Source organism: Felis catus, chromosome A2 (assembly GCF_018350175.1).
Source record: "Felis catus isolate Fca126 chromosome A2, F.catus_Fca126_mat1.0, whole genome shotgun sequence".
Classification (NCBI taxonomy): Eukaryota; Metazoa; Chordata; class Mammalia; order Carnivora; family Felidae; genus Felis; species Felis catus.
Window position 1 is genome coordinate 8,950,012 of NC_058369.1, and position 26,390 is coordinate 8,976,401.

A 26,390-nucleotide genomic window follows, 5' to 3' on the forward strand; every position below is an offset into this window, starting at 1 on the left:
ACAAATTAAATCCCCTCCAAAAAAACAGCAACAAAAAACCCCCACTCAATCACACCTTGACCCAAGGCCTGGTAGTGGCATTTTAGTGGCTTTTGTTGGTGGCAGAAGCAGCAGGAGGAGGAGGGGGAGAGTCCGCCTGCTCCCAGCGTGTCTAGCCATGCTCCTCCCACTGGACGGAAGCCAGGAAGGTACGGATTTCCATGGGCTGCAGCGTGATGGTGGCGGGGTCCAGCCGAGAGGGAGAGGGCAGGGGTGTGGGGCCTGGGGAGGAGCAAGGGAGGAGTAAGGGCCACAGATTTCCTCTGTCTCACCCCCTCCCCCTGCTCCTTCCCTGGGCCTACACGTGGCCATACACTCTCAAATCTGTCCCTGGGGCGTTATTCCCAGACCTGTTTTTCAACTGCCCCCTCCCCCCAGGCCCTGAATACTATCCCCAGATCCCCAAATCTGTCTCCAGTGCCTGGCCATCTCCATCACACCCTCCAGCCCTATTCTAAAGACCATCATGCCATCCTCACGGGTGACAGACACACCCCTTTCCCCAGAACTAGATACCCATGGGATTCCATCTCAAACCCTCAAGACCCACTGCTAGTTTGCTCGGACCCACTTAAGACCCTTAAACTGCTAACCAGGATCGGAACACTAGAGCTCTCTACACCTGGTTCCTGGCCAACATTCCCACACCTCCCCACACGGCTCCCAGCTCCCAGTCCCCCCCCCCGGGCAGGCCCGCACCCGTGTTTGGTGTCCACTTGAGCCTGGAGGCGCTGGCCCGGAGCTGGTTGGCCACCAGCGTGGTCTCCTGCAGGTAGGTGATGGTGAAGGCGGAGAAGAGGTCCTGCAGGCAGTGGATATGGGCAGGGCTGAGTAGGGACAGAGCGGGGTTTCGCCTCTCCCTCCTTTCTTTGCCTGGGTCTTGTCTCCTTCCCACCTCCGCCCTCCTCACCGTCAAATCCAAGGTCACGGGGGAGCTCAGGTTGCCAGAGTCCTCCCCTACAGCGAACTGGTGCTCCAAGCGCAACAGCAGCGTTTTCTGGTCCCAGCGGGCCAGCGTGAGCAGGTGTACGGAGGGAGGCAGCTCCCGGCGCAGCCCCGAGAACTGCGGAAAGCGGGGTGGGGCTGAGGCAGTGAAGCTAGGAGGCGGGGCTGAGGCAGTGAGGCTAGGAGGCGGGGCTCTGACGCAAGGGGCGGGGTTTAGTCGGGGAGGGGCGACGACCCCTTATAAAGAGACCCAGGAACAGGGCGGTGCCGGGCTGGGGGCGGGACCGAGCCGCAGGAAGGGCCGAACTGATCTGGCCTGAGACCCACTGGGATGGGGGGCGGGGCTGAAGTCAGGACTGGACCAAACGTAGGGGGAGGAGGGTGGGAGCTGGAAGGGGAGAGGGAGGAGGCTGTGCCTGTACCCAGTCCCGGCAGAGGGGACTGAACAGGCTGGTACTGGGCGGGGCCTGCGGGGCAACCGGGCTGAGCTGAGGGGTGGGACTAGCTTATGGCCTCCCCGGGACGAGTTAGGAGCAGGCGGAGTGGGACCCACATTAGGCCGGGAAAACCCAGCGCGGCTCACCGGGGTCCCCTACCAGGCGGCCCAGTGCCCCTCACCTGCTTGCGCGGGGCGACTTTCAGATGGTAGGGGGCGCCGCCACCCGGGGCCAGCACCACCTGTGGGGCCAGGACCTCCTTCTCTGCCTGCAACCGGTGCCCGGTGGCCGCGGTCCGGACCTTGTCCAGCAGCACAAGGTGGCGCCCTCGCACCCACCGCCCCAACCCGTCCTCCAGTAACGCCTCCCCTACGCCACGTCCGTCATCCTTCAGGAGCCTTCGGTGCACCTGCAGGGAGTCCACAGGACAGGGTGAGGGGTCCCCCTGGCCAATTGCTGGCCCAGGGCTCGTGGAAATTTCAAGACAAACCGAAGAGTGGGAAGCATGGACGCAGAGAAAGGTCCGGTAGAGGGTCGCCACGGAAGTGGGGAGTCAACCTAGCAAGGGCCTGGGACAGAGGGAGGTAGGGATCTAACGGGACAGGGCAGGCAAGTCAGGGCCTGGAGGAGGTGGGGGGCTGGGTAGGGAGGGGACAAAAGGGAGGAGTAAACTTGTCACATAGGAACAGAGGTTTCAGCTTAGTGGGAACTACAGGCGGGGGGCTACACCTAGCAGAGAACGGGGACGGACACAGGCTTCAAGGTCCAGTAGGCACCAGAGTGGGAACTGGCTCAGGGCTCTGGCCACTCACCATGAGCTCCATAGAGCCATCCCTCAGGCTGCTGCCCCCCTGGGAGCGGTCAGTCAGCACCGTCAGCTGCATGTTGCCATCCTGGTGGGGGGCGGGGGGGGGGGGAGAGTGAGGGGCCCCACAGCCAGGCAGCCATGGCCCCCAGGCAGGCCCCACAGGGGATGAGGGAGACCACCGAGGACAGCTGGGAGACGCTCAGCTTGAGGGGTGACCCCCCACTCTGTGGAGGGGTGCTGAGAAGTGGGGAGCAGGATGGGGGGGGATACCCTGATGTAAATGCGGCTGTTGACTGGATAGTAGTTTCCCGCCACTGTCTCAGTCTGGTTCAGCTTCCAGGTGGGCCGATAATCCCGCCTGGGGAGGTGGAGGGGTTCGGTCAGGCCTGGGGTCCAGCTCCCCTTCCCCGGTTCATCCATTCCTCACTCCCCCGTCATCCCCTCCCTCCCACACTCAGAGGATCAGCAGATGCTCCCACGATCCCAGGGCCCTCCACACACCGCAGGCCACCCGTGGCTGCCCCCGGTCACCCCGACCTCCTCTCCAGGATCTCTCGGCCATTGCTGTCTGTGTAAAAGAGTCCTTTCGTCTCCAGCACAGTGTCGAAGCGACTGATGACCTCCTTCCCCCAGCCGTCACTATACCCGAGGGGATGGCAAGATTGTGAGCTCCACCGGCGCCACTCTGCCCTCGCGCCCAGCCCCCCAGTCCCAGCGGGTGCCACTCACCCCACAGGGATTGGTCCCACCGTCCACTCGAGCTCCAGGTGCCGCTGTCCTCGGTACAAGCGAACCACTTGGGAACACCAGGCTGAGAAGTTCTGGTGAACCTCCTGCACCAAGGGTGTCTGCAGGCAGATAGGGGTGGAGGGCAGGTCTAAGCATACACCTGAGCACGGATGAGCCCTGCAAATATCCACCCCTGCTATAAACCTCACAGAGGCCTACACCTGGGTCAACCCCACCTCTCCCACCTGCCTAGGTGTGATGCCCACACTTCCTCCGTCAGATGTTACCGCGTCATATTTGAGTGTGGCAATAGGATTGTTGCCCACCATTGCCCCATCTTCCCTCCTTAGAACAGAATTCTAGTTTGGCAAGTGGCTACCCGGACTAAAGACATTGTCTTTACATTGTCCAGTCTTCCCTGAGGCTATCAGTAGCTGTGTGACCGTGGCTTGCTCCACGGAGAACCATCAACCTGGTGTAAACAACGTTCCTTGCCTCTTTTCCTCTCCCACTGGCTCAAATGCAAGTACGATGGCTGGAGCTTGAGTAGCCATCTTGGGCCAGGAGGCAGAAGCTGAATGTTGAGGAAAGTAGAGCAATGAGACAGAAGAGGTCTGGATGGGGGTGCCTGGGTGGCTCAGTCGGTTGAGCGTCCGACTTCGGCTCAGATCACGATCTCGCAGTCTGTGGGTTCAAGCCCCGTGTCGGGCTCTGTGCTGACAGCTCAGAGCCTGGAGCCTGCTTCGGTTTCTGTGTCTCCCTCCCTCTCTCTCTCTCTCTCTCTCTCTCTCTCTCTCTCTCTCTCCCCCTCCCCCACTCACACCCTGTCTCTTTCTCAAAAATAAACATTAAAAAAATATTTTAAAAAAAAAAGAAGAAGAAGAGGTCTGGATGACTGTGAAATCACCCCACCTGCCCTGGATGGCCCAGCCAGACTTTCTGTTAGGTGGAAAGAAAGCCGATCGTGTTTTAGGCACGATGAATTTTGGCAACTGTTACTACAGGCAAAACTATATCCTAACACAGCGACCCAGGTATGCGGAAGGTTCACCTCAAGGGGAAGCAGGGCAAATGTGAACCTTGCCATTACCTGCGTCATCCCTGCCCTACGAGGAAATATCAGCGAGAGGTCCCACAAGGGTGGGCCCTGTCCCGGCCAGATGCACCCTCAGACATCCATCCCAAGGGAGACTCACCCAAGCCCTATCCAAGTGTGAACTCTCAAATCCCCACCTCAGATATAATCCTCAGTGAAGTCTTCGAGCAATTCCACCCAGCCCTCCCCATTCATGGGCCAACTGAATACACCCCACCTCCAGCTTCCAAGGCCAAGTATAATCCCGACACCCACCGCAGATGTGAAAGCCTTTGTTCTTGCTTCTAAGACAGGGCTGTTACTCAACCAGCCATGAATATCCACCCAGTGGGGATACTTGAGATCCTCAAGTATTCCCCTCAGGTCTTAGCTGTCTTTGGATATGATGGAGGTGCAAATCCTACACTCACCCCCACACCCGCCCAGATTCCACCTCCCCACACCCACCCACACATAGCTCACCACCCGCCCAGACTCCACCCCCTCCCCCCCACACACCCACTCGTCATCCCTGGGCACGGACCTTCACCAGGCGCGTTTGAGCCCAGTGGCTCACCATCAATGGTTTCTCTTGGTTGGGTCTGAAGATGTAGGCACCTGAGACCTGGGTGCTTAGGTTGTTGCCTACACTGGCGTTGTACCTGGACCGGGGCAGGTGAGAGTCAAGGTAGGTGACCCCAGCTCCACTTACACCCCCTCCCTGGACTAGTGGTACCCCCCCCCACCCCGCCTCACCAGTAGAAGGCTTGGCGAACAGGTAGCAGGAGGTTCTGGTCCAGGTTCTCCATCTCCACCAAGAGCCCTGTGTCAGGGTCAAACCTAGCCCGGATGTGCTGCAGAGAAAAGGCGGACAGACGTTAATGACCATCATCTCAGCCAAGGGCAGCGTCATCCTTCCTGGGGCTCAGGAGGTACCCTCCCTCCCTCTATCTCCTCACCTGGCCCTATTAACAAATCCTAACAGATCTACCTTCTACCCTCTCCTTAAGCTGATCACTTCTTAACCATTTCCGTGGCCTTCTGGGACTAACGCGGCTGACCCCTTCCGGGCTCACCTCCCCGTCAGTTCGCCCTGCGGCCGCCAGAGGGCGCCAGGGGCACCGTAAGTACCACCCTAAGCCCGGGTCCGCTGGGGCCCAGGGCTGACTTGGGCGTTTGACTGAGTAACCACAGTACCACCACCGAAGAGACTTGTAGGGGCCAACGGAAATGTGCAAATTTTAATTTCTGCTGGAATCAGAAGAAAACTTAAATGTAATAATTAGGAGTATGTTATAACGAAGACTGGAAAAGTGCTGGGGCCCCATGACAGTCTTAGTGCAGCCCTGTCCCTCACGTGGCTCCTTGGAAGTAAAAGCCGAAGTCTTCCCCTGGGCCCTCAAGTCCTGCACAGTCTGACCTGTCACTCAACACCCGCCCCTCCAGCCACAGAGGGTTCCTTGAACACTCGCCACCTTCCTGGCTGAGGGCTTTTGCTTCTGCTGCTCCCTGCCTGCCTGGGTCCTTCTCCGTGCCACCCCCCGCCCCTCCACTCCCAGTGGCCACGTGGCTCCCTCCCTCAAGTCTCTGACTTGCCTCATTTAATTTGCAAACCCCTACCACCGTCAGCTCTTTCGTATCTGTCAAGTGTCACACGTGATTACACTGGGTCCGCACAACAGTCCCAGGAAAGGACACTGAGGTTCAAAGGGAAGTGGTCACTCACTGGAGGACACATAATGGGAGACTGGTAACTACACCATGAACTGATGTAGTTCATCCACTGATCCACTCCATGAGGCTCGCCATGATACCTCAAATTTCTCACAGCGACAGGGAAGGGGATCCCAACCGTCTCACCTCATTTTGGATGGCCAAGACACGGGACCAGGGCCGCTGGGATCTGGGCTGGGGTTTGTGGGCGTGGGGGCGCTGGCCAGGCACCTGGCTTACTGAGTAGATGCTGAAGCCCAGGGCAGGCACCGAGGCTGGGAAAAGCAGTTCCTGACCGTCTGAGCTAGGAAGTATCACCACCTCAAGTAAGGGAAGAGGGAAACAGAGTCAAGAGACTGTGAGTAACCTAGTGAGCTGTACATAGGCCGGGTCAAACTCCATCAGGAGAAGGAGCCCCAAATGGGAGGAAGAAATTAAAGTGTTGGCCAGGGAGGATGGGGTGTCAGAAATTCTGAGTCAGAGATTGCAGAGAAGATTCATAAAGTGGGGAGAAAGCATTGCTTGGAGGGTGTAGAGACTGTGGGAGAAGGAGAAGTGAGGGAGGAAGTGGAGAAAGAGATCCTTGAAGCAAGGGAATGAGGGACAGGCAGATTCTCGGGGGAGGAAGAGATTCGCAGGAAGAGGCGTTCCAGGATGGAGAGAATAAGCGTTCAAAAAAAAAACTAAAGGGGCGCCTGGGTGGCGCAGTCGGTTGAGCGTCCGACTTCAGCCAGGTCACGATCTCGCGGTCCGTGAGTTCGAGCCCCGCGTCGGGCTCTGGGCTGACGGCTCAGAGCCTGGAGCCTGTTTCCGATTCTGTGTCTCCCTCTCTCTCTGCCCCTCCCCCGTTCATGCTCTGTCTCTCTCTGTCCCAAAAAATAAATAAACGTTGAAAAAAAAATTAAAAAAAAAAATAAAAAAATAAAATTTGGGGCCCCTGACTAGCTCAGTCCGTAGAGCATGCGACTCAGTCTCAGGGTTGTACATTCGAGCCCCACGTTGGATGTAGATTACTTCAAAAAATAAAATCCCGGGGTGCCTTGGGTAGCTCAGTCAACTAAGCATCCAACTCGTGATCTCAGCTCAGGTCTTGATCTCCGGGTCATGAGTTCAAGTCACCCGTTGGGCTCCACACTGGGGCATGGAACCTACTTTAAAAAATCCTTTTATGTTAACTAAAATTTACATACAATTTGAAAAAAAATTTAAATAAAATCTTTAAAAAAGAAGTCATGAGGAGACATTAAAAATGGGGAAGACTGCTCAGGAGGCAGGGCAGGGGGATGGATAGGGAGACAGATGTGGCCAAGGGGAATGATGTTAAGGGGCAGAGAGGGAAGATACTCACAGAAAGAGAAAGTACCAGGCACAAGGTATTGATGGAGGGGAAGATATTCACCAGAACGAGTTACCCAAGAGAGGGAGGTGTCCATGGGAGGAGGTATCCATGAAGGCAGATAATTATGGGGGGGGGGGGGGAGGTGGGGGGCGGGTAGAAATGCTCAGGGGGAGGTGTCCAAGGCAGGAGGTAACCATGGGGGGGGGGTGGTACTCATAGGACGAATATTCATTGAATGGGCTCACATCGCTGGGCACAACTGTGCCATTCGGGTCCCTCACGACGAAACCGTGTTTGCTGACTGGCAGCCGCACCATCCAATCTATTTTCCGTCCCAAGGGGTTATAAATAGTCACTTGGAACTGGTGTGGGAGGGTCAGAACGGGCAAGGGTTACAGCAGGCCTTCTTGAAACCCACCCACCACAGGCGGCAACTCCCTCGGGTGATCCAAGCCCCCACGGGGTTCTTTGGTCTCCGTCCCACCCCAGTTTCACTGCGCCCCACGTGATCACAGGTCGCTTCTCCAACAAAACAATTTCGCAGCCCGCGGGTGCCTCCAGAGACCCTCCGTCTGAGCCCCACCTCCTCCGGGCCCCGCCCCGCTGTCCTCAGGTTCCTGCTCTATCCACCCACCAGACCTGGCTCCCGGCCCCGCCCCTCCGGCCCGGGGCCCAGCTCACGTTCTTCGCTGTCTGGCTGAGCGGACAGACGCTGACGTTGAGGTTTCGGCAGTACGTGAAGTCCTCCTTGGAGCCGCTGAGCCGCGCCAGCGCATTGCTCAGAAGAACCTGTGGGAGGGAGCGAGAAGGTGTGGGTCGGCTCTAGATGCCCACCCAGGTCTCCTCCCCATCCCCTCCCGGGCCCCGCCCACCCCGCCCTAGGCCCCGCCCAGGAGTGCTGCCAGGCCCCGCCCCACTCCTGTCCCCGCCTCTCTTGCCCCAAGCCCCGCCCCTACGAGCCCTTCTGGCCCCCACCCCACTTTGCCCACCTCTTACAGTCTCCGCCCTTCCGTTCGGTACCGGCCTTTCCCTGTCCCCGCCCCTTCCCAGGCCCCACCCCGCGCACCTCGCAGGGGTCCCAGCCGGCAGCCAGCTGTCGCGCGTAGTCGTCGGCCACGTGCTGCTTGGAGGTTCCGCTGACCGCGTCGTGGTGCTGGAGCACGGCCATCGCCTCATCTGCAAGCAGATTGTGAAGCGGGTGGGGTCTCTGCAGGGCTCTCAGTCCCGACCCCAAGGACACGGGACAGGTCACGTGTGAGGGCCGGGTTCTTAGGAGCTTTATGAAGGGAATCGAGGGGGTGGCGAGGGTCTGGCGTCCAGCTTCGGACATGCTCCCGTCCCCTCACCAGCCCCGACACCTACTGAGGGGTGCGCTGTCTCCCGAGCCGTAGGGTCCCACGTTGGCCGCCGGACCCGCCAGCGCCTCCAGCTGGTTGCACACCTGGGGGGCAGAGAGGGCGTGTCGTGGCCCTGGACCTGTCGGGAGCGCTGGGCGCCCGCTTGGGCTCAGCACCCACCCACCTGCAGAAAGTTGTAGCTGAGGCGCTCGTAGCGTTTGAGGGCCGGCCGGCTGGAAAAGTAGCCAGTCCAAAACTGGTGAGGGCCGTCGGCGTAGGGAAAGAAGTCATCCTGTTTCACAGACCTGCAGCGGCAGAGGTGTTGAGGGCAGGGTCAGGACCCAAAGGCCATGCCAACACCCCCCCCCCACCCCGCAAGCTCCCCTTCCCCCCCGCCCCAAATACCAGGTGAGGTTGGCCTTGTTCAGCTCCCAGAGGTAACAGGCGGGAGTGGAGTAGAGAACATTGACGCGGCTCCCGTTGGCCTGCTGCTGGGGGGAGGTGTCCGCGTGTGAGCCCTCGGGAGTCCGCACCTTCCCAGGGGGCCCACAGGTGTGCACCGACATCCTCACACACGTGTGCACGCATTCATGCATGCGGGGGGTTCAGATTCTCTTAACACACATTTTGAGTGCCAAACAGTGGCCAAGTGTGAAACTGAATTCTGCCAGAAGCTAAATATTACCAGCACGGAAAGAATTTCACGGATGCAAGAATAAACCTGAAATTTTTACTAAGCTTGTTTTAAAAATTCCAATTGTATTATTATTATTTTTTTAATGTTTATTGATTTTTGAGAAAGAGCGAGAGTGCGTGCATGAGCTTGAGCAGGGAAGGGGCAGAAAGAGAGGGAGACACAGAATCCGAAGCAGGCTCCAGGCTCTGAGCTGTCAGCACAGAGCCCGAGGCGGAACTCGAACCCACGGACCGTGAGGTCGTGACCGGAGCCGAAATCGGAGCCACCCACCCAGGCGCCCCTCCAATTTTATTATTAAAAATGTTTGTGGAAAAACTAAGTGTGACATTATAGGGCGGGAATAATCCCTCAGCACTTTCAGGTTATTGCTAAATGACACCGCTGTTATAATTAAAGGAGGCACACTTTCCGCTGGGGGAGGTGGAGGCACAAGAAGGTGACCTCCGTGAAAACAAAGATGTCTGTTCTGTTTGTGCTGTGAACCCAGTGCCTGGTATACAGCAGGTGCTCACTAAACACTTGAGTGAATGAAAGGAAGTGAGTGGCACCACATGCCTTTATGTGCGTGCACGTGTCTACACCTGCGCCCGTGCGTGCGCGCGCGCGCACACACACACACACACACACACACACACACACACAGTATTCACTCAGCAAACAATCGCTTGATTCTTCAATATGCTCAGGATTTCAGACACAGTCTAAGAAGCAGAGGCCAGCCCCATTCTCATGGAATTCGCAGCCAAGTAGAGGAGAGGCATCGTGAACACAGTTGGTTATGATCAGCCTGGATGTGGCATCACAGGTATTTATGGGAACTGCGTGTACACAGCGGAAAGGACAAGAGCTCCACCTGGAGTTTGGTGAAGCCTTTCTGGAGGAGGAGATTTCGCAGCTTGTGTATTAAAGAAGTGGGAGGTTTTATTTCTACCCCAGATAATAATAATAATAATAGTAATAATAAAAAACAACCATAATATTATTTACCCGACACTGTTCTACTAATCTGTGTAAATGAACTCCTTAAAGGGGCCCTCGGGTGGCTGAGTCGGTTGAGTGTCGACTTCAGCGCAGGTCATGATCTCACAGTTTGTGAGTTCGAGCCCCGCGTTGGGATCGTTGCTGTCAGCGCAGAGCCCGCTTCGGATCCTCTGTTCCCCAATGTTTGCCTGCCCCTCCCCCGCTTGTGCTCTCTCAAAACGAAACAAAAGACATTAAATAAACTCATTAAACCCTAACAGCCTTCTCAGGTGGGAGCCACCATTGTGCCCACTTTCTAGAGAAGAAAACTAAGGCAGAGTGCTTAGAACCTTTCTCAAGGTCCCTGAACCAAGAAGCAGCAGGCTAAGGATATGAACTAAGGGACTCTTTCCAACAGAGTGTGGAGTGGGCAGAGAAGCAGTGAGTGGCCGGAGAAAAACCAGTGACAGCCCAGGAACATGGTATTTATAGGAGAAAGTGATCAAGGTGTTCAGGTCTCCGCAGGGTCATGGGGAGGACCGAGAAACGTCTGTTGGAAGGCCCCTGGTGATGTTCCTGAGCGGTTTTGGTGAAACAGCAGTGAGTGGAAGGTGAGGACGTGGAGACTGCCAGCCGACAACCCTGGGGATGGAACTGATAGGAAGGGACATTTCTTTCTTTTTTTGTAAACGTTAATTTTATTTATTTTGAGAGAGAGAAAGAGAGATCGAGCAGGGGAGGGGCAGAGAGAGAGAATCCCAAGCAGGCTCCGCGCCATCAGCGCAGAGCCTGACTTGGGGCTCCAACTCACGAATCGCGAGATCGTTCACGAACCATGAAATCAAGAGTCAGACGCTTAAGTGACTGAGCCACCCAGGTGCCTCAGGAGGGGACGTTTCAGATGGGAAAGGCCCAAAGGTGTCTGAGCCCTGATTCCCGGAACCTGTTAGGTTACACAGCCAAAGGAAATTAAGATTGCGAGTGGAGTTAAGGTTGCTGATCAGCTGACCTTAAAATAGCTTATCCTGGAAGATCTGCCAGGCCTCGATGTAATCATGGGTCTTTAAAAATGGAAGAGGGAGGGGCGCCTGGGTGGCACAGTCGGTTAAGCGTCCGACTTCAGCCAGGTCACGATCTCGCGGTCCGTGAGTTCGAGTCCCGCGTCGGGCTCTGGGCTGATGGCTCAGAGCCTGGAGCCTGTTTCCGATTCTGTGTCTCCCTCTCTCTCTGCCCCTCCCCCGTTCACGCTCTGTCTCTCTCTGTCCCCAAAATAAATAAACGTTGAAAAAAATAATAATAAAATAAAAATGGAACAGGGAGGCGGGAGTGAGAGTAAGAAAGAGAAGTGATGATGCTGTGTGGCTGACTTGCAGGATGGGGAGGCCGTGATCCAAGGAATGGGGCTGGCCTCTGGAAGCTGGACAAGGCAAGGAAACGTTCCCCCAGAGCTTCCAGAAGGCACCCAGCCCTGATGACATCTTGATCTTAACCCAGTGAGAATTGTATCAGGCTTTCTGAGCTACAAAAGCGGAAGGTAATATATTTCTGTTGTTTTTCAGCCGCTGCGTTTGTTGGTAATTTGTTATAATAGCAATAGAAAACTAAGATAGGACCCATTGCTATGCATATGACCCAAAGGCCAGGGACACAAGCACACTCGTGCACACGAGATGGGCACAATTACCTGGGCGTTGACCAGCTGGATGAGCCTGTCGAGGTTCCTGAACCACATGTTAGCATTCTCATATTGGAAGTCTGAGCCCATGGTCATTATGGTGTGGTTGGTGCGGAAGTGCTGGCCCTGTGGATGGAATGGAGAGTTCTCAGGCCGGAGGGTCCTAAACCACCCCTGTGTTCAGCTGTCTCTTGGTATACATGTGGTCAAGAGTGTGGGTGCACACAGAGGAGGGAAGGAAGTGGGTCGTGTGGGAGTACAGGGACACATGTGAAAACAGCCACAAGCTGTTGAGTAAGTCTCTTGGGCCCAGCACACAAATGAGGGCACTGAGGCACAGTGTCATGCCGTCTCATGGCCCCGGTGAACATCTGGGGTGGCAAAGGTCATCAACAGTCTTTTTTTTTTTTTTTTAATGTTTATTTATTTTTGAGAGAGACAGACAGAATGCGAGTGGGTTAGGGGCAGAGAGAGAGGGACACACAGAATCCGAAGCGGGCTCCAGGCTCTGAGCTGTCAGCACAGAGCCCGACGAGGGGCTGGAACTCCTGAACCGTGAAATCATGACCTGCACGGAAGCCGAACGCTTCACCAACTGAGCCACCCAGGCGCCCCTTGTCAGTCTTCTAATCAGAAATGCACACAGGGGAGCCTTGGTGGCTCAGTCGGTTGAGCATCTGACTCTTGATTTCGGTTCAGGTCATGATCCCGTGGTCAGTGAGATCGAGCCCCATATCCAGCTCCATGCTGACGGCTCAGAGCCTGCTTGGGATTCTCTCTCTCTCTCTCTCTGCCTCCCACCCCTGCTCGTGCACACTCCCTCTCTCTCTCTCTCTCAAAATAAGTAAACAAACTTAAAAAAAAAAAAAAGGAAATGCATACAAATCTGAAAGGGGAACGTGGTGATAGGGAAGGAAGTGTTCCCTCCCTCCGAGGGTTCCAAGGAGGTGTTAGGGAACGCCCAGGCTGTGGAAAGTGCCCGGTGCATTATGAACACCAGCCTCATGGGTCCTGCACAGTAGGGTTACCTGGGCAGTGGCCAACTGCAGGAAGTAATTGACCAGCTCCTCGGCGTTGTACTCAGGGCTGCGCCGGTCCTCCACGAACGGCTTGTCGGCACACAGCGTGTCCCAGCACAGTTTCTCAGGTGGGTTGTAAATATTGGGGAGCACACCTGCATGCCACACCAGGCTCAGGAGGAGGCCCTGCGCCCCAAACCTGCCCTGGGGTCAAAGCCTGCCACGCCCCACCCGGGAGGGGCTTCAGAATTTGCAGGGCCCCATGCCAAGTGCAAACGCTGGGTCCTTGTTCGTAAATTATTAAGAGTTTCAGGACAATGACAACAGAGTATAAAAACACAGCCAGGGCCCTCTGAGCACGGTCCCAGGTCCCAGGCCCCTGGGGCCAGCCCTGCCCCCACCCCAACTCCTTACTGGTAAAGAGGTCGGCTGCTGGGGGCTTCAGGCTGGCGCTAGCCCGCCAAACCTGCTCCAGCCCTAGGTTCTCTTCCCGCACTCTCTTATCTTGATAATCCAGACGCCCGAAGAAGAGGCCATCAAAGCCCATCTGGAGGTGGGGAGGGATGAGCGGGATCGGAGGGCAGGAGGAGTAGATGCCCAGCCCTCCCATCACCCACCACCGGACCCCTCCACATGGGAGGGGCGGGGCGGAGCACAGGGTCTGAAACCAGAAGGCCTCCAGCCCATTTCGAAGCTTGGGGAAGGGCCAGATCACACCGCGGGAGAGCTTGGAGGGGTAGGTCTAACGCTAGAACAGACCTCCACCTTCCCCAGCTTGAAAAGAGGCCTGGCTCAAGGCTTTCCCCCTTATGCAGCCTGAGGGAATCAGAGCATGGAAAGGGAGCCGGGTCAAGGCAAAGATTCCGAAACTGGTGGGAAAGAGGGGCAGCCCTCCACCTGCCACCTGAACTGGGGAGGAGCTGGGATCATAGCAAACGGGGGTGGGGGCTCCAGTGAGGGGCAGGTGTGGGGCCCGGCGTGGAGTCAGCCTGGGCCGAGGCAGAGCAGAGAAGCGGGTTTTTTTTTTTTGGGGGGGGGGGCGGGTAGCAGTAATGGGATTCACAACTCACCCAAGGGGCAGGGTCTCAAGGGGCCAGAGGGCCAGGGCCTGGTCCCTGTGAGCTTGCAGGGAAGGGTGGGGCTTGAGTGGCCAAGGGAGAAGTCAGACCTGGTGAATGGGCAGTTCGTGAGAGGTCAGGAAATCACCTGTGCGAACAGCGAGGCCTGCTCCCGAGAGTGACCGAAGGGATCAATGTGCCAGGCCACACGGGGGCGCCCATCTTTGCCAAAGGTGTCTTCCAGGAAGCGCAGTCCCAGTGTCATCTGGTCTATAATGGCTCCATAGTGCGTGGCTGCCTCATCATTCATCACCCAGCCACCGTTGGCAAACTCCAGGCGCCCTGTGCCGGGAAGGACAAAGACAATTGGCAGGGCCATGAACGGGGCCAGGGTTGGCAACGCAGGAGATAGGAAGACCTGCCTGTGAACCCAGGCCTGGAGGGAGAAGAGGGGTCACTCCCAGGCCAATGAAGCCAGATATGGACGAAAGGGCATTCTGCACGGCAGGCTCCCCTGAGGATCCCTTGGAGGTGGGGCCTTGCGGGATGCATAGGAGTTCTACAAGTAAGGGAAATTCCAGGTAGGCGGAGCCACATGCACACACAGGCTGCACACGGCATGATAAAATCTCAGAAGCTGCGGTGTGTCAGAAACAGCAGCTGAGCTGGGCTTCCTCTTTTCACTTCCTTGGGGCAGGCTCACCCTGGCGCACCAGGTCCCGCACAACTTCCTGTGTTGCATTTGTCTGCTGGTGCCACCAACGGGAGAAGAAGGCAATCTCCACATAGATGAATCGGCGGGTGGGCTCCACCAGCAGAGAAGAGATGACCGAGTCTAGGATGTACTGCACACCTGCGTGCTGGACGTCATTATGGACTGTGGACACAGGGGTCAGGCAGTCAGGGACAAACGAGCCAAGGGGGGGATATTCTTCAACACAGGAGCCCAAGCTGGGCATTGTCCCCACCCTGATGTCCAGGACCCAGAAAGGATTGGAAGGGCTCAAAGGGGCCATGGGAGTCCCAGGGGTAAGTCCCCCACGCTCTACTCACTGCCATAAAAGTACTGGTCCACCGTCTTGAGCCAGCCCACATCATCATGTGTGTGGGCCACCAGGTGCACATTGAGCATGTCCGGATGTACCATAGGGCATGTCTGCACAGGGACCCCAAACACACACACCCTGTCAATTACCCAAGGTTAAGAGGCAAGCTGGGGTAGGGGTTTGGGGTGGGGGCGCAAGATAAGTCTCGATCTAGAGGTGAGGGCTTCAGAGAAATGGGGCTCGGCCCTTCCAGGGAGGACACACTCAGAGAAGCTCCCACTGGACACAATCCCTCAGGGAAGCTCTCATTCACACGGTGGGGAAATGGTAATAGCAGTAGCTAATGTTTATCAAGCATTTGCAAATACCAAGCAGCCACCCTGGGGGGTGGAGGCGATATGATCTCATTTTCAGATAAGACCACTGAGGATCAGAGTGGTTAAGTGACTTGCCCCAAGTCACGAGCCAGGAAGTCAGGGAGCCAGACTGCAACTCGGGACAGGCGGACTCCAGAGTCCCAGCTCTCAAGCAACACCCTCCTCCCCCCCACCCACCCACATACACACATATGTTCAATCACACAGTTGCGTGCGTGCAAAGTCCAGGCGAGCCAACCCACAGAAGCAGGGAGGCAGGTACAGAGAGCCCTAGTCTCAGACTCACACAGCCAGACCTTTCAATGACGGAAAGCATACCCTCAGACCACACTGTCGTATTAGCAAATCATTCACTAGGCACCCACAGAACAAACCCACCCACACCTCCCGATCCTACTCGGGCTTCACTCGAGCTTCTGTACATTTCCGCCCGCGGGTGGCGCTCACCTCATATCCCGCGGCCCGAGCGCCAGGCGCCGCCAGCAGTAACAAGAGGAAGGAGAGGGGCGGGAGCGGTGGCGGGAGCGCGCGGGAGCTCGTCCCGGGCCTCGCCGCGCCCCGGCCGCCACCGCCAGCGCGGACCCCCAAAGGCCGCGCGTCGGCCCCCATGGCTCCGCAGCCGCCGCTGCCTCCACCGCCACCGCGGCCGCCTCCGGGGGGGGGGGGTCCCGGGCCCGGCAAAGGCGGGGCAAACGCCCCGCCCCCAGGACCCGACCTGGCCAATGGTTGCTGGCGGGGGCGGAGCTAAAGTGCGGCAGGGGCCCAGCGCCTCACTGGGCTGAGGCTGTTTCTGGCTACCCCCGAGGACGCGAGGAGTGTAGGGAGGCGTTAGGCGTGTCCCCCCCCCCCTCCCGAGGGTGCTGGTTTGGCCAGAAGAGCCTTTAGTGTCTCCCTACCTCCGAGTGGCCTCGGAGTGCCCCTTTGTCCCCGTGGATGCATCGGTCTCAGATTTCCCCATGGGTGTAATTTTGGCTAGGAGGTGGGAGGGTGTGCACAGGATCCTAGGGTGTCCCATTGACCTTTAAGGCTGGGGTCTTGGAGGGACCTAGCTTGGCTAGGAGCAGGGGTTGATGGCGGTCCTGTTCTGTCCTACGAGGATTACGGATACGGGAACTGCCCTGAGAGTGCTGAGGTTGGGAGGTATCCAGCCTAGTTGTTAAAGAAATACCCACAGTACTCAGGTGAGGAGTGACCAGTGGGGGAGGTCTCAGCCTTTCATGCTTTTCCCAGTCCCTGTCATTCCATCCAGTTGGCTGATATTACCCAGTTTGTCTGATAAGAAAATCAAAGCCCACATTCCTCAGGTCAGCAGAGCCCATGTGCTAAATTGCCAGAGGACAGGGGTCACTTCCCTGTCTCTAGCAGCTGACTTAAGTCACAAGGCTTGTGAAATAAGCAAGTGAACCACCAGAAGGCTCCAGGCTAGAGCCCCACCGAAGGCCTGATTGAGTGGAAGAGCTGGAGCCCACCCACCCCCACCCCCCATGAGGAAGATCACCCAGAATGCACAGAAAAGAGAGGTCACAAAGAACAGCCAGAATGCAAAACTTTATTTAACTGGTTTCAACAACAACAACAACAACAACAACAACAACAACAACAAAACGAGTGGATACACCTAGAAACATGGACAGCATCTCCCACCACAGCAGGCAGGTTGGGGAGGGTAGGCAGGAGGGGTAGGCCCAGGGTATTCCCCTCTGCCCAGCAGAAGTGGAATCCCAGGGAAAGGGTCAGGTTCCCTCCAGCCAGCTGCGGGCCCTGAGACTACCGCATTCATGGAAGCCCAGGACAGCAGCTGAGGGCAGGAGGCTGGGCAGCCAGGGGCCAGGCCTGGGGGAAGGTGGACAGAGTGGTCCTAGGCTGACATCACCAGGGGGGCGTCATGGGCTGAGGGTTCTGCAGATATGACATCACCACGGCAGAGATGGACAGCCTGGGACAGGAGACAGGTGTCAGTCCAGGAGGGGTAGGCTTGGGTCCCCACTCCCGGTTAACTCAGGAGTCCTCCTTCTCTAGGCCCAGACTCACATGAAGCTACTCATCATCTGTTTAGTGTCCTCAGAGCTCCGGGAGTTGGCAAAGCTGATGAAGGAACAGTAGACGGCGACCCAAGCGCACCACTTCAGCTAGGGAAAGGTAGGTGGGTGCGTGGGATTTGGTCAATGAAAGGCACACCAATGACCACCCCACACCCACCCACCCCCCGCCCCCGGGGCATTACCAGGCACTGGTTCCAACCGACTGATTCCATCTGAAGCAGCTTGGACCTTGCCCCCAAGAGTCCCTCAGTCCCATTCCCCCTAGCCTACTCCAGGCACCCAGTGTTTGGTCCTACTCTCTCGGCGTGCGTCTCTGACCCCTCCACATACTCTCAGGCCCAAGAAGACTGGCCTCTAACACACCTCATGATGCTAAGAACCCCATCCTTTCGAGTCCCCTCCAAACCGCTTTAAAACCTGGCCCCCACCCTTAGACAGACTTCCTACGTACCCACCCAGACCCCTCGCTTCCCTCACGTCCTCGCCTTGCTCAGCCCCGCCCCCCGGCCAGGCCCCGCCCCCTCGGCAGCAGCCCCGCTTCGTTCCGAATCTGCTGCCCCTACAGGCTTCGCTGTCGGGCGGAGCTACGCCGAAGGAAACTCGGCGCCGCCCACCTTGAGCATGAGGCCGCACATGCTGAAGATCATGCCGAGCAGGTTCATGTAGTCTGGCGTCGGGTCGTCCAAGGCCGGGTTACACTCGCTCGGCGGGGGCTTGTACCTGCGGCAGGGTCAAGGGTCAGAGGCACTCAAGTCCCACCCCCGAGATGGACAAGCGCTTCCCTGGGCCTCGCCCCACAACCCGAGCCCCGTTCCCATGACGTAGGGGTCCTCACCTCAGCACTTTGTTCGGCCTCCGTGGGTCCGACATATTGTTAGTGGACATGGCGGGTCGGAGGTCGAGCCTCTTCCGCTGCGGGAGTTGCAGTTTCCGGCGCGGAAACGGAGGATGGCTTTTAGAGTAGCACCCACAGACTTCGAGCTTCCGTTCCCGGCGGCGGGGGCCAGGACTCCTCCCAGGCAGGGGACAGACAATTAGAAGAGACCAAAAATGTTCCTTGACAACAAGAAGTGGGGAAAGAAACCTGGACGCTGGAATCAGGCTCCAGTATTCCCAAAACTATCTTCAAGAAGCCAAACATCTGAACCGGAAGTGAGAGACAGGAAGTAGACCGCGGAAGACCACAAGGTTACACCCAAGCGTGGGTTCCGAGGGCTCGAAATCTTCGGTGCCAACCGATTTAAGGCGGTGGGGAAGGGTCCTGACACAAATGGCTTTCCCTGAGCCCAAACCGCGGGGCCCGGAGCTGCCGCAAAAACGGGTGAAGACGCTGGACTGCGGGCAGGGAGCAGTGCGAGCTGTACGATTTAATGGTGAGCTCCCTCTTCATTCCGTGTCCTCCTGCCTCCTGAGGCCCGCGGCCCTATAATCCCCTCCTGGTGTTCCCCAGTGGATGGCAATTACTGTCTGACGTGCGGCAGCGACAAGACCCTGAAGCTGTGGAACCCGCTGCGGGGGACGCTGCTGCGGACCTACAGTGGCCACGGCTACGAGGTGCTGGACGCGGCCGGGTGAGCTGGGGGCCAGGCCGCCATACGGGTGCCGAGGTCGGGATCCGACGTCAACACTGACCTTCCCTCCCATGCCGTCTAGCTCCTTTGACAACAGCAGTCTCTGCTCCGGCGGCGGGGACAAGGCGGTGGTGCTGTGGGATGTGGCATCAGGGCAGGTCGTTCGCAAATTCCGGGGGCACGCGGGGGTGAGTACGAGCAAGAAGAGGCCTCATTAGGGCGTGGATGACGGAGAGGACCCGCATTGTTGTGTAGCTGGTGACAGGGAACCTTTCCACCCCTACCCACTACAGAGCAAGCATCCTTTCCCCATGGCCCAGCATGCAGTTTCCCCAGAACCTTTCACCTCCCCTGTCTCTAGCCTTTGCCCTTGCCTTAACGTGCATTGGAACCCGGAACCCTGCCTTTATCCCAGTCCTCCAAAGTCCAGCCTCCTCTGAGTGGCAATTCCTGTTTCTCAGAAGGTGAACACGGTCCAGTTTAATGAAGAGGCCACGGTCATCCTGTCTGGTGAGTCTGGGGCCTAGGCAGGGTGCTGCCCCTGCAGCCCAAACCTGACCTCACCGTCATGCTGGCCTCACAGGCTCTATCGATTCTAGCATACGCTGCTGGGACTGCCGATCTCGAAGGCCTGAGCCAGTGCAGACGCTGGACGAAGCCAGGGATGGCATATCCAGTGTGAAGGTGTCGGACCATGAGATCCTGGCAGGGTGAGTGGAGCCAGGACCTCACCCCTCCCGGGTGCCACGGGGGATCACCGCTGCCTCTCTGCTTAGGTTGTGAATCTCCTCTTCTCCCCTCAGCTTACAGGGCCCTGCACAGTCTGGTCTCTGCTGGTTTTGCAGCTTTTATCCATTCTTGGTCTCATTTCTCTTCATGTGCTAAGGACGCTCTCACCCCAGGACCTTTGCCTTTGCTCTTCCTCTACCTGGACTCCCTTTCTAATTACTCCTAGTGTTTTTTGAGCATCACCTGCATGTGATTTAGTCAGTGCACACACAGCAGTGAATGAAATCGGGAAAAATCTCCACCCACAGAGGGTTGGTATTCTAGTTGCTGGAGGCGAACAATTAAAATTCCCAACCCCGGGTGCCCAAGTGTTGCCACAACCCAGAGGAGTGCCATTCCCCCCTGTGGGGGCAGTTGGGGCTTCCCAGCCTATTGCTGGCCTGTTCCCACACGTCTCCTGGGCCACAGATGTTTGTCTCCTTATCCTTCAAGTCCTAGTTTAGATGTCACCTCCTCGGGGAGGCCTTCCTAGATTACTCTCAGTCAGTGGGGCTCTACGATGGCAGAAAGTGCTCCTGGCTGGGTGGCAGCTGTGTCCCAAGGACTAGCCCAGAGAGCATGCTCAGTCGGTATCAGAAACAGGTGGAGTGGGTCCGGATTGGCCCTGGGTGTGTAAGTCTCAAAGCCAGCGTCTCGGAATTACACTCGTGAGTTCACTTTAGTGCATAGTTTCCACGGCTAGCCTTGAGTGTGAGCATGAATGACAGTGAAGGGTACACAGGAAGGGCAAGCCCAGCCTTGCCCCCCCCAGCGTCCTGGCAGGGTCAAGGAGGGTACTGGGACTGGAGCCATGGACCTACTGGCCCCAGGTGATGCTTCAGCTGCATCCATCCTCCTGCAGTTCCGTGGACGGCCGGGTGAGGCGCTACGACCTGAGGATGGGGCAGCTCTTCTCAGACTACGTGGGCAGTGAGTGTGGCCGGGCTGTGGGGCAGGCAGGGAAGGCGGGGGCAGCAGATGGGGCCCTGGTCTCACTCACCCGCACCCCTCCCCATCCCCCCATCCCCCCCCCCCAGGCCCCATCACTTGTACCTGCTTCAGCCGGGATGGGCAGTGCACCCTGGTGTCCAGCCTGGACTCCACGTTGCGGCTTCTAGACAAGGACACCGGGGAACTGCTGGGCGAGTGAGTCCTCAAGGATGTGGCCCCCGCCCTGCCCCCAGCCCCGCCCAGCCCCCAGCCCCAGCCCCTTCTGATCCCACTGACCCCTAGGTACACGGGCCATAAGAACCAGGAGTACAAGCTGGACTGCTGCCTGAGTGAGCGTGACACACACGTGGTCAGCTGCTCCGAGGACGGGAAGGTGTACTTCTGGGACCTGGTTGAGGTGAGCCTTCTCACCCCAGCTCTGTACCAGGGTGCCTCCATCACTCCCACACCGGGAAAAGGCAATGCTGTTAGAGCTGGGAGGAGTGAGTGGGAGGATGAAGCAGGAAAGACATTCCCGGCAAAGGGAACTGTGTGCTTAGGCTTGGAGGTGTGGCCCACGTTGGTCAGGAGATGCAAGTACTGTGGGGTCGCGGCGGCAGCTGCAGGGCCAGGTTAACCAAGGCCACAGAAGCCAAGCTGAGGTGGGGCTGTGGTTCAGGAAACCTGAGCTATCTCTGAGCATCCCCACGGTTCTCAGTCCCGAGCCCTGTCCTGATGTGTCTGGTGGGGATGTCAGGCTGGGAACAGACAGTTCTGGCCTAAGGGGATCAGGGCTGAGGCTTGGCCAGGGAAAGTAAGCCCCCTAAGAGGATGGAGGAAACGGAGGGCGGGGGCGGCGCCTGGGAACTAAGAACACACCAGTGTTCTGCCTACTTCTCAAGAGTCTGGTAGACAAGAAGTCACCCTGAAGGGAAGGGCACACGAAGGGACATGTTTGAAGTGGGAAGAGAAATCTGGAGCCTGCTCGAGGGACCATATGTGTTGAGCGATGACTGTAAGGTGATGAAGGAAGTGAGCACGGAGGCTGTCCAGTGGGCCAGTAGAGCCTGGACGGTGGGGAGAGAAGCTGGGAAGAGACACAAGATTGGAGCCAGGTGGTGGCTGTGAATGTGGAGAGCATCCGCAGTCTGGACGTGGTCTAAAGGCAGAGCCAGGAGCACTTACTGATAAAGGGGTGGGAGGTGTGAGAGAGAGAGAGAGAGAGAGAGAGAGAGACTCCCAAGGTGTCTGGCCCAGCACCTGGAGGGATGGAACGCCAGAGGGGTTCATTTTGGGGCAGGTGAGGTTTGCGGTGCCGGGGAAGCGATCCGAGGCAGGTGGCTGGAGGTCAGGGGAGAGACCTGCACCGGTAACTGCCCCCCATCCTTCCCTCCACAGGGTGCCCTGGCACTGGCCCTGCCCGTGGGTCCTGGTGTGGTGCAGTCGCTGTCCTACCACCCCCTGGAGCCCTGCCTGCTGACTGCCGTGGGGGGCAGCGTCCACTGCTGGCGGGAAGAGGCTTATGAGGTGGAGGGTGGCACGGGCTGAAGCTGGGGGACCCACCGCCACCAAGGGCACAGACTCCAGGCTCACAGAGACCATTTATTGGAGACCCGCTGCTGACCAAGGAGTGAGGGGAGAACTGCACGCTAATAAATAGAGGAGGGGAGGCTTCGCTGGTGCGGTAGCCATTCAGTCCTCATTCTTCTCGGGCGTGAAGGCGTCCGACTTCTGGGCGAAGGTTTCAGCCACAAGCAGGGGGAAGACCAGGGAGGCATCCGCATAGACCTGCAGAGGGGACCTGGGTGAACCACGGGGCCTGTGACCGCATTCTGGGAGACTGCGCCCCGCCCCCCAGCTGACCACCCTCACCTTGACAGGCTGTGCGTCCACCCGGATCTTGCCCCAGGAGACTGCTTCATCTGGCCTGGCACCAGAATCCGAGCCGTCAAATTCCTGGGCCGTGTTGATGTAGACAGCATAGTCGGCCCCGTTCCGCTGTGGGGAGGGGCAAGGTGAGCTGGTCAGGCAGTCACTGGAGACAGGCAGGCAGAAAGACATGGACGCAGGGGACTAGCTAGAGGCTGAGGGATGTGTCCTGCATGAAGGAAGCCCTTAGTGGCCCCTTGCTTCAAAGGAAAGGCCCATGTCAATGCGTGGCCAGAGCTGCCCCCAACCCACCTGCTATCTAGCAACTACTCCTGCATCTGTTCAGCAGGGACTGCCACCAAGTATACAGAAGGCTCCCGCCCTGGTCCGGGTCCCATCACTGTTTACCCAGAACCCGCCGTTTGTTCCCCCCACAGAAGCCAGAGGGCGCCTGTGAGGACCCGAGTGGTGGCCCTGGAGGCCTGACTGGTTATTTACTTCCCGTTCCCCTTCGCCGGCCTCCTAAGTGTTCCTTGACTTAAATCAGGCACCTCAAAGCCTTTGCGCTGGCTGTGTTCTCTGCTCACAGGTTGGAATTCCCAGAGCTTACCTTTTCTGAAGCACACTCCTTTCTCTTGCCAATTGTCATCCCTCGTTTTTTCCCATAGCAGTTTCTGCCACCTGACGTGCATAGCCCTGGTGTGCTGCCCTTCGCCCTGTCTAGAACCTCAGTCCGGGAGGGCAGAGATTATGGCCTGTCTAGTCCACAGTCGTCTCCCTGGCACATGGCACAGGCGTGTCTGCATGGCAAGCCCAAGTGCCACCCTCGCTAGGGACCAGGTACTCTAACCCCACTCACCATGAGGTTGGCGTTGGCGATGTGGTGCTTGACCACACCCCCGCCCAGGATGATCATGCCGGTGCGCTTGGCAAAGATGGCCTGTGTGTTGATGAGCCTCAGGTCTGGGAGGAGAGCGCCGTGGTCAGGCTATGGGCCCAGCCAGCCCTCCTCCCCCGCTCCTCCGTGGCCCCAGCACCTCACCCTCAACGATGTCCAGGACCAGGCCTGGCTTCTTGTAGGAATGGAAGAAGATCATGTCGCCCAGGGAGCCATCTGTGAGCGCTGGGCTCAACACGGGGATGTGGTTCTGGGAAACAGGAAGACAGGAGAGCAGCTGGGGCTCAGAGCCCAGGGTGGGCAGGCTGGTCCCCATCCCAGTGGGATCCCCTCCTCTCTGCCTGATTCTGGGCAGAGTGCTTAAGTTCCCTGGGCCTCCGTTTCCTCAACTAAAGTGCTGAGGCGGCACCTCCCTCACAGACGAAGAGGCAGACGGGATGAAACCCAAGGCAAACGCTAAGGATCGTGTCTGACAAAGACTGGGAGCTCTCGTTCTTCCGGCCGCTGGAGCTCAGCCTCTGAGGAGCGTGGGGCCATGTGCCCTGCCCCATGAGGGTTTCGAGGCACGACCCCAGCTGATCCCAGGTGGTCTAGGAATAGAGCCAGGATACCAAGACCACACTCTGGCTGTGCAACCTCAGACAAACCACCTAACCTCTGCATCAGGTTCTTCACCTAAAAGTGGAGATGACGAAAACCATTCTGGCTCCCCAGGTGGCTATGAAGATGAAACCAGCTAACACGTGCCCAGGCCTGGTATCTGCCCCACCCAGGCCCTCACCTTCTGGGCCCAGTAATACACGGATTCTGGGTTGTTGATCTCCTTGCCCAGCCGGGCAATCATCTTGGAAGGTGTCCACTTCACACCCTAGGAGGAGACATTGGCTTCAAGCAGCAGTGCCTCCCCTGACTCCTACCACGCCTGCCCCCAGGTCACTCCTGCCCCACCTCTGTGTTCTGCTCCAGCACCATCTGGTCCAGAATGGGCATCAACCAGTCCTCAAATTTGCAGTAATTGTCATTGGGCACCAGTAGGTTTCCAATCCTGCGAACATGAGGCATGTGGGCATCGGGTCCCAGGACCCTCAGCCCAGCTCCCTTGCCCAGCACCACTCAGGGTCTCCACCTGTTGATCCCGTTCTCACGTAGCTCCTTCCCCCTGAGACTGAAATCGCCCAGGTACGTGGGTGCCAAGCACTTGATGAAATCTTCCTCCACACCGCCAGCTGTGGTCACTAAGACGTCCACCTGCAGCAAGTCAGTGAGGTTGGCCCGGGAAGGGGCCTGTCCTCATCCCAGGCATGGCTTGTAATTCCCAACTCTCATCCAGTGACCCTTGGGGGAAGCTCTACCACAAAACAAAATTAGATCGTGTCCCTCTGCTTAAAACTGACTGGGGGGGGGGGGGGCACCTGGGCGGCTCAGTCAGTTAAGCGTCTGACTCTTGATTTCAGAGCAGGTCATGATCTCACAGTTTTGGGTTCAAGCCTCACATTGGTCTCCATGCTGACAGTGGTGAACCTGCTTGGGATTCTCTCTCCTCTCTGCCCTTCCCCAGCTCACTCTCTCTCTCAAAATACATAAACTCAAAAAAAAAAAAAAAAATGACCCTGTCTCCCTATGTCATTTAAATGATCGATAATCTTGCCCCTAAGACCAAGGCCACAATCCCACCAGGTCCCTACCATGTTGTGCTGCACGAGGTAACGGATGGTCTCACGGAGGCCTGAACTGATGAGATTGGATGTGTAGCCCAGAAAAATGGTGCAGCCAGTAAGTGGGCGGCGGCTCTGGGTCAAGTCTGCATGATGGTCTTCATCCTGCGACAGCGGCTCTAGTTTCTTCTCTATCTAGATGGAAAGGAGGGGTCAAGTTACCCTCACCCTCTGACCCCAAACTAGCCGGAGGACTCGCCCCCAGGTTCTGCCCACTCAGGGATGGGGGACCACTTCTACCTGGAATACCTGGAACCAGGGAACGAACGTACCCTGTGCAGGCTCCTCCCCATTCACAGCCCAAATCTCAGGGCACACGCTCAGGTTTTACCCCTCTTTCAAGGAATTGGAGAGCATGACCTTTGCAGGCCCGGCCTCCTTCCCTATCGGAAAAAGCAAATCCGAGCTCAGACCGCGTCCTGACTCAGGCTCCTCCTCAACTGCACCGTCCAGAACTCTCACTGGTCACCTATAACCTGCCCCCTATCTAGAATCATTCGGAAAGTAGGACGCGATGAGGGTGCAGGAACAACGTCCTCTTCCCAGCGCAGAAACTCCCGCCCGGAACGGGCCCTGCCTCTCTCCACCTATTGGACCGCCCAACAGAGGACACTCCTCCTTCTCAAGGGAGCCCCCGCCCCCTTCAAGTGCTGCATTGCTGCTACTGGTGACCACGCCCCCTCCATCCAGGAAATCCCGCCCCAGGCATCACCATGGCGTTGACTTGCTGCACTGCGCGCCCGAAGTTGGTGGCCTGGAAGCCAGTGGTGCCGAAGGCCTCCAGTAGCGCACGGTAGTCCACGCCGCGGTTGAAGTCGTAGCCTCGGACTTGGGCGCTCTCGGACGGCAGCGCCGAGCTGTGCTTCAGCACAGCGGCCAGCGCCGCTGCAGGTGCCTCCCCCTCCGGAGGACCCTCCATGCTCCTGCGGCCGCACTCTCAGATCACAGCCACCCCAGGCCAGGCCTCCAGCGGCCTCGAAACGCGCTAAGCCCCGGCACGCTCTTCTGTAAGACAGTGCAGGAAGTAGGGCTTGGGAGAACCTGCCGAAGGGGACGGGAAGTTGTTTGGTCACATGACTCTCTGTGACTTCCGTAATCCAGGACGCGTCCATCTTTGCGCGTGCGTTCCGTAATACGGAAGCCGCGAGGAGCCGTTGTTCCCTTTCGCCCCTTGTCAGCCCGAGATGAAGAGTCCTACTTTTACTGCCGCCTGCTGGACACCCACCGCGTTGCGCGGCGCTCTCCCGTTCGTTTCTGTCCCGTTGGGGGAAAAGGATGGCTTCTTAGACGTCGCCCTTGGACAGGATTCGAGTCATCAGGAGATGTCAGATAGTTTCTGCCTC

The 26,390-nt window shown here is 57.8% G+C and overlaps 4 protein-coding genes across 10 annotated transcripts; 1 reads left to right on the forward strand and 3 right to left on the reverse strand.

The window, feature by feature from the left end:
• Positions 1–40: 40 nt before the first annotated feature.
• Positions 41–15,922, reverse strand: MAN2B1 (mannosidase alpha class 2B member 1). Of its 2 annotated transcripts, none has more exon segments than NM_001009222.1 (24): positions 41–261; positions 739–841; positions 950–1,102; positions 1,603–1,830; positions 2,234–2,314; positions 2,500–2,587; positions 2,767–2,868; positions 2,959–3,077; positions 4,578–4,695; positions 4,790–4,887; positions 5,894–6,067; positions 7,331–7,447; positions 7,767–7,874; positions 8,152–8,261; positions 8,448–8,526; positions 8,607–8,727; positions 8,828–8,913; positions 11,764–11,880; positions 12,783–12,928; positions 13,188–13,320; positions 13,980–14,173; positions 14,535–14,708; positions 14,885–14,987; positions 15,702–15,896. In NM_001009222.1, coding segments are annotated over 24 exon segments (3,024 nt in total). In that variant the 5' UTR covers positions 15,864–15,896; the 3' UTR covers positions 41–151.
• A 1,135-nt stretch (positions 15,923–17,057) lies between these two features.
• On the reverse strand, positions 17,058–18,292 carry WDR83OS (WD repeat domain 83 opposite strand). The gene is made up of 4 exons (XM_003981906.5): positions 18,132–18,292; positions 17,911–18,016; positions 17,286–17,383; positions 17,058–17,190 (listed from the first exon to the last, which is right to left on the reverse strand). Exons 1-4 carry the CDS (start codon positions 18,179–18,181, stop codon positions 17,124–17,126), a joined length of 321 nt encoding a protein of 106 aa, XP_003981955.1. The 5' UTR covers positions 18,182–18,292; the 3' UTR covers positions 17,058–17,123.
• A 136-nt stretch (positions 18,293–18,428) lies between these two features.
• WDR83 (WD repeat domain 83) lies at positions 18,429–22,252 on the forward strand. Its single transcript, XM_003981909.5, has 9 exons — positions 18,429–18,669; positions 18,747–18,867; positions 18,950–19,055; positions 19,329–19,377; positions 19,451–19,577; positions 20,498–20,565; positions 20,673–20,781; positions 20,869–20,983; positions 21,964–22,252. Exons 1-9 carry the CDS (start codon positions 18,567–18,569, stop codon positions 22,111–22,113), a joined length of 948 nt encoding a protein of 315 aa, XP_003981958.2. The 5' UTR covers positions 18,429–18,566; the 3' UTR covers positions 22,114–22,252.
• Positions 22,155–26,159, reverse strand: DHPS (deoxyhypusine synthase). Of its 6 annotated transcripts, XM_019818021.2 has the most exons (10): positions 25,760–25,898; positions 25,320–25,430; positions 25,018–25,182; positions 24,459–24,580; positions 24,281–24,377; positions 24,114–24,200; positions 23,477–23,582; positions 23,294–23,397; positions 22,438–22,563; positions 22,155–22,353 (listed from the first exon to the last, which is right to left on the reverse strand). In XM_019818021.2, the coding sequence occupies exons 2-10, from the start codon at positions 25,338–25,340 to the stop codon at positions 22,258–22,260; spliced, it is 924 nt and encodes a 307-aa protein (XP_019673580.1). In that variant the 5' UTR covers positions 25,341–25,430; positions 25,760–25,898; the 3' UTR covers positions 22,155–22,257. The 6 variants fall into 6 exon arrangements, with proteins under 6 accessions (XP_019673580.1, XP_044902113.1, XP_044902121.1 ...); XM_045046178.1 differs by lacking the exon at positions 25,320–25,430 and having other exon boundaries at positions 25,018–25,178; positions 25,760–26,159; XM_045046186.1 differs by lacking the exon at positions 25,320–25,430 and having other exon boundaries at positions 22,155–22,366; positions 25,018–25,178; positions 25,760–26,159.
• Positions 26,160–26,390: the final 231 nt, after the last annotated feature.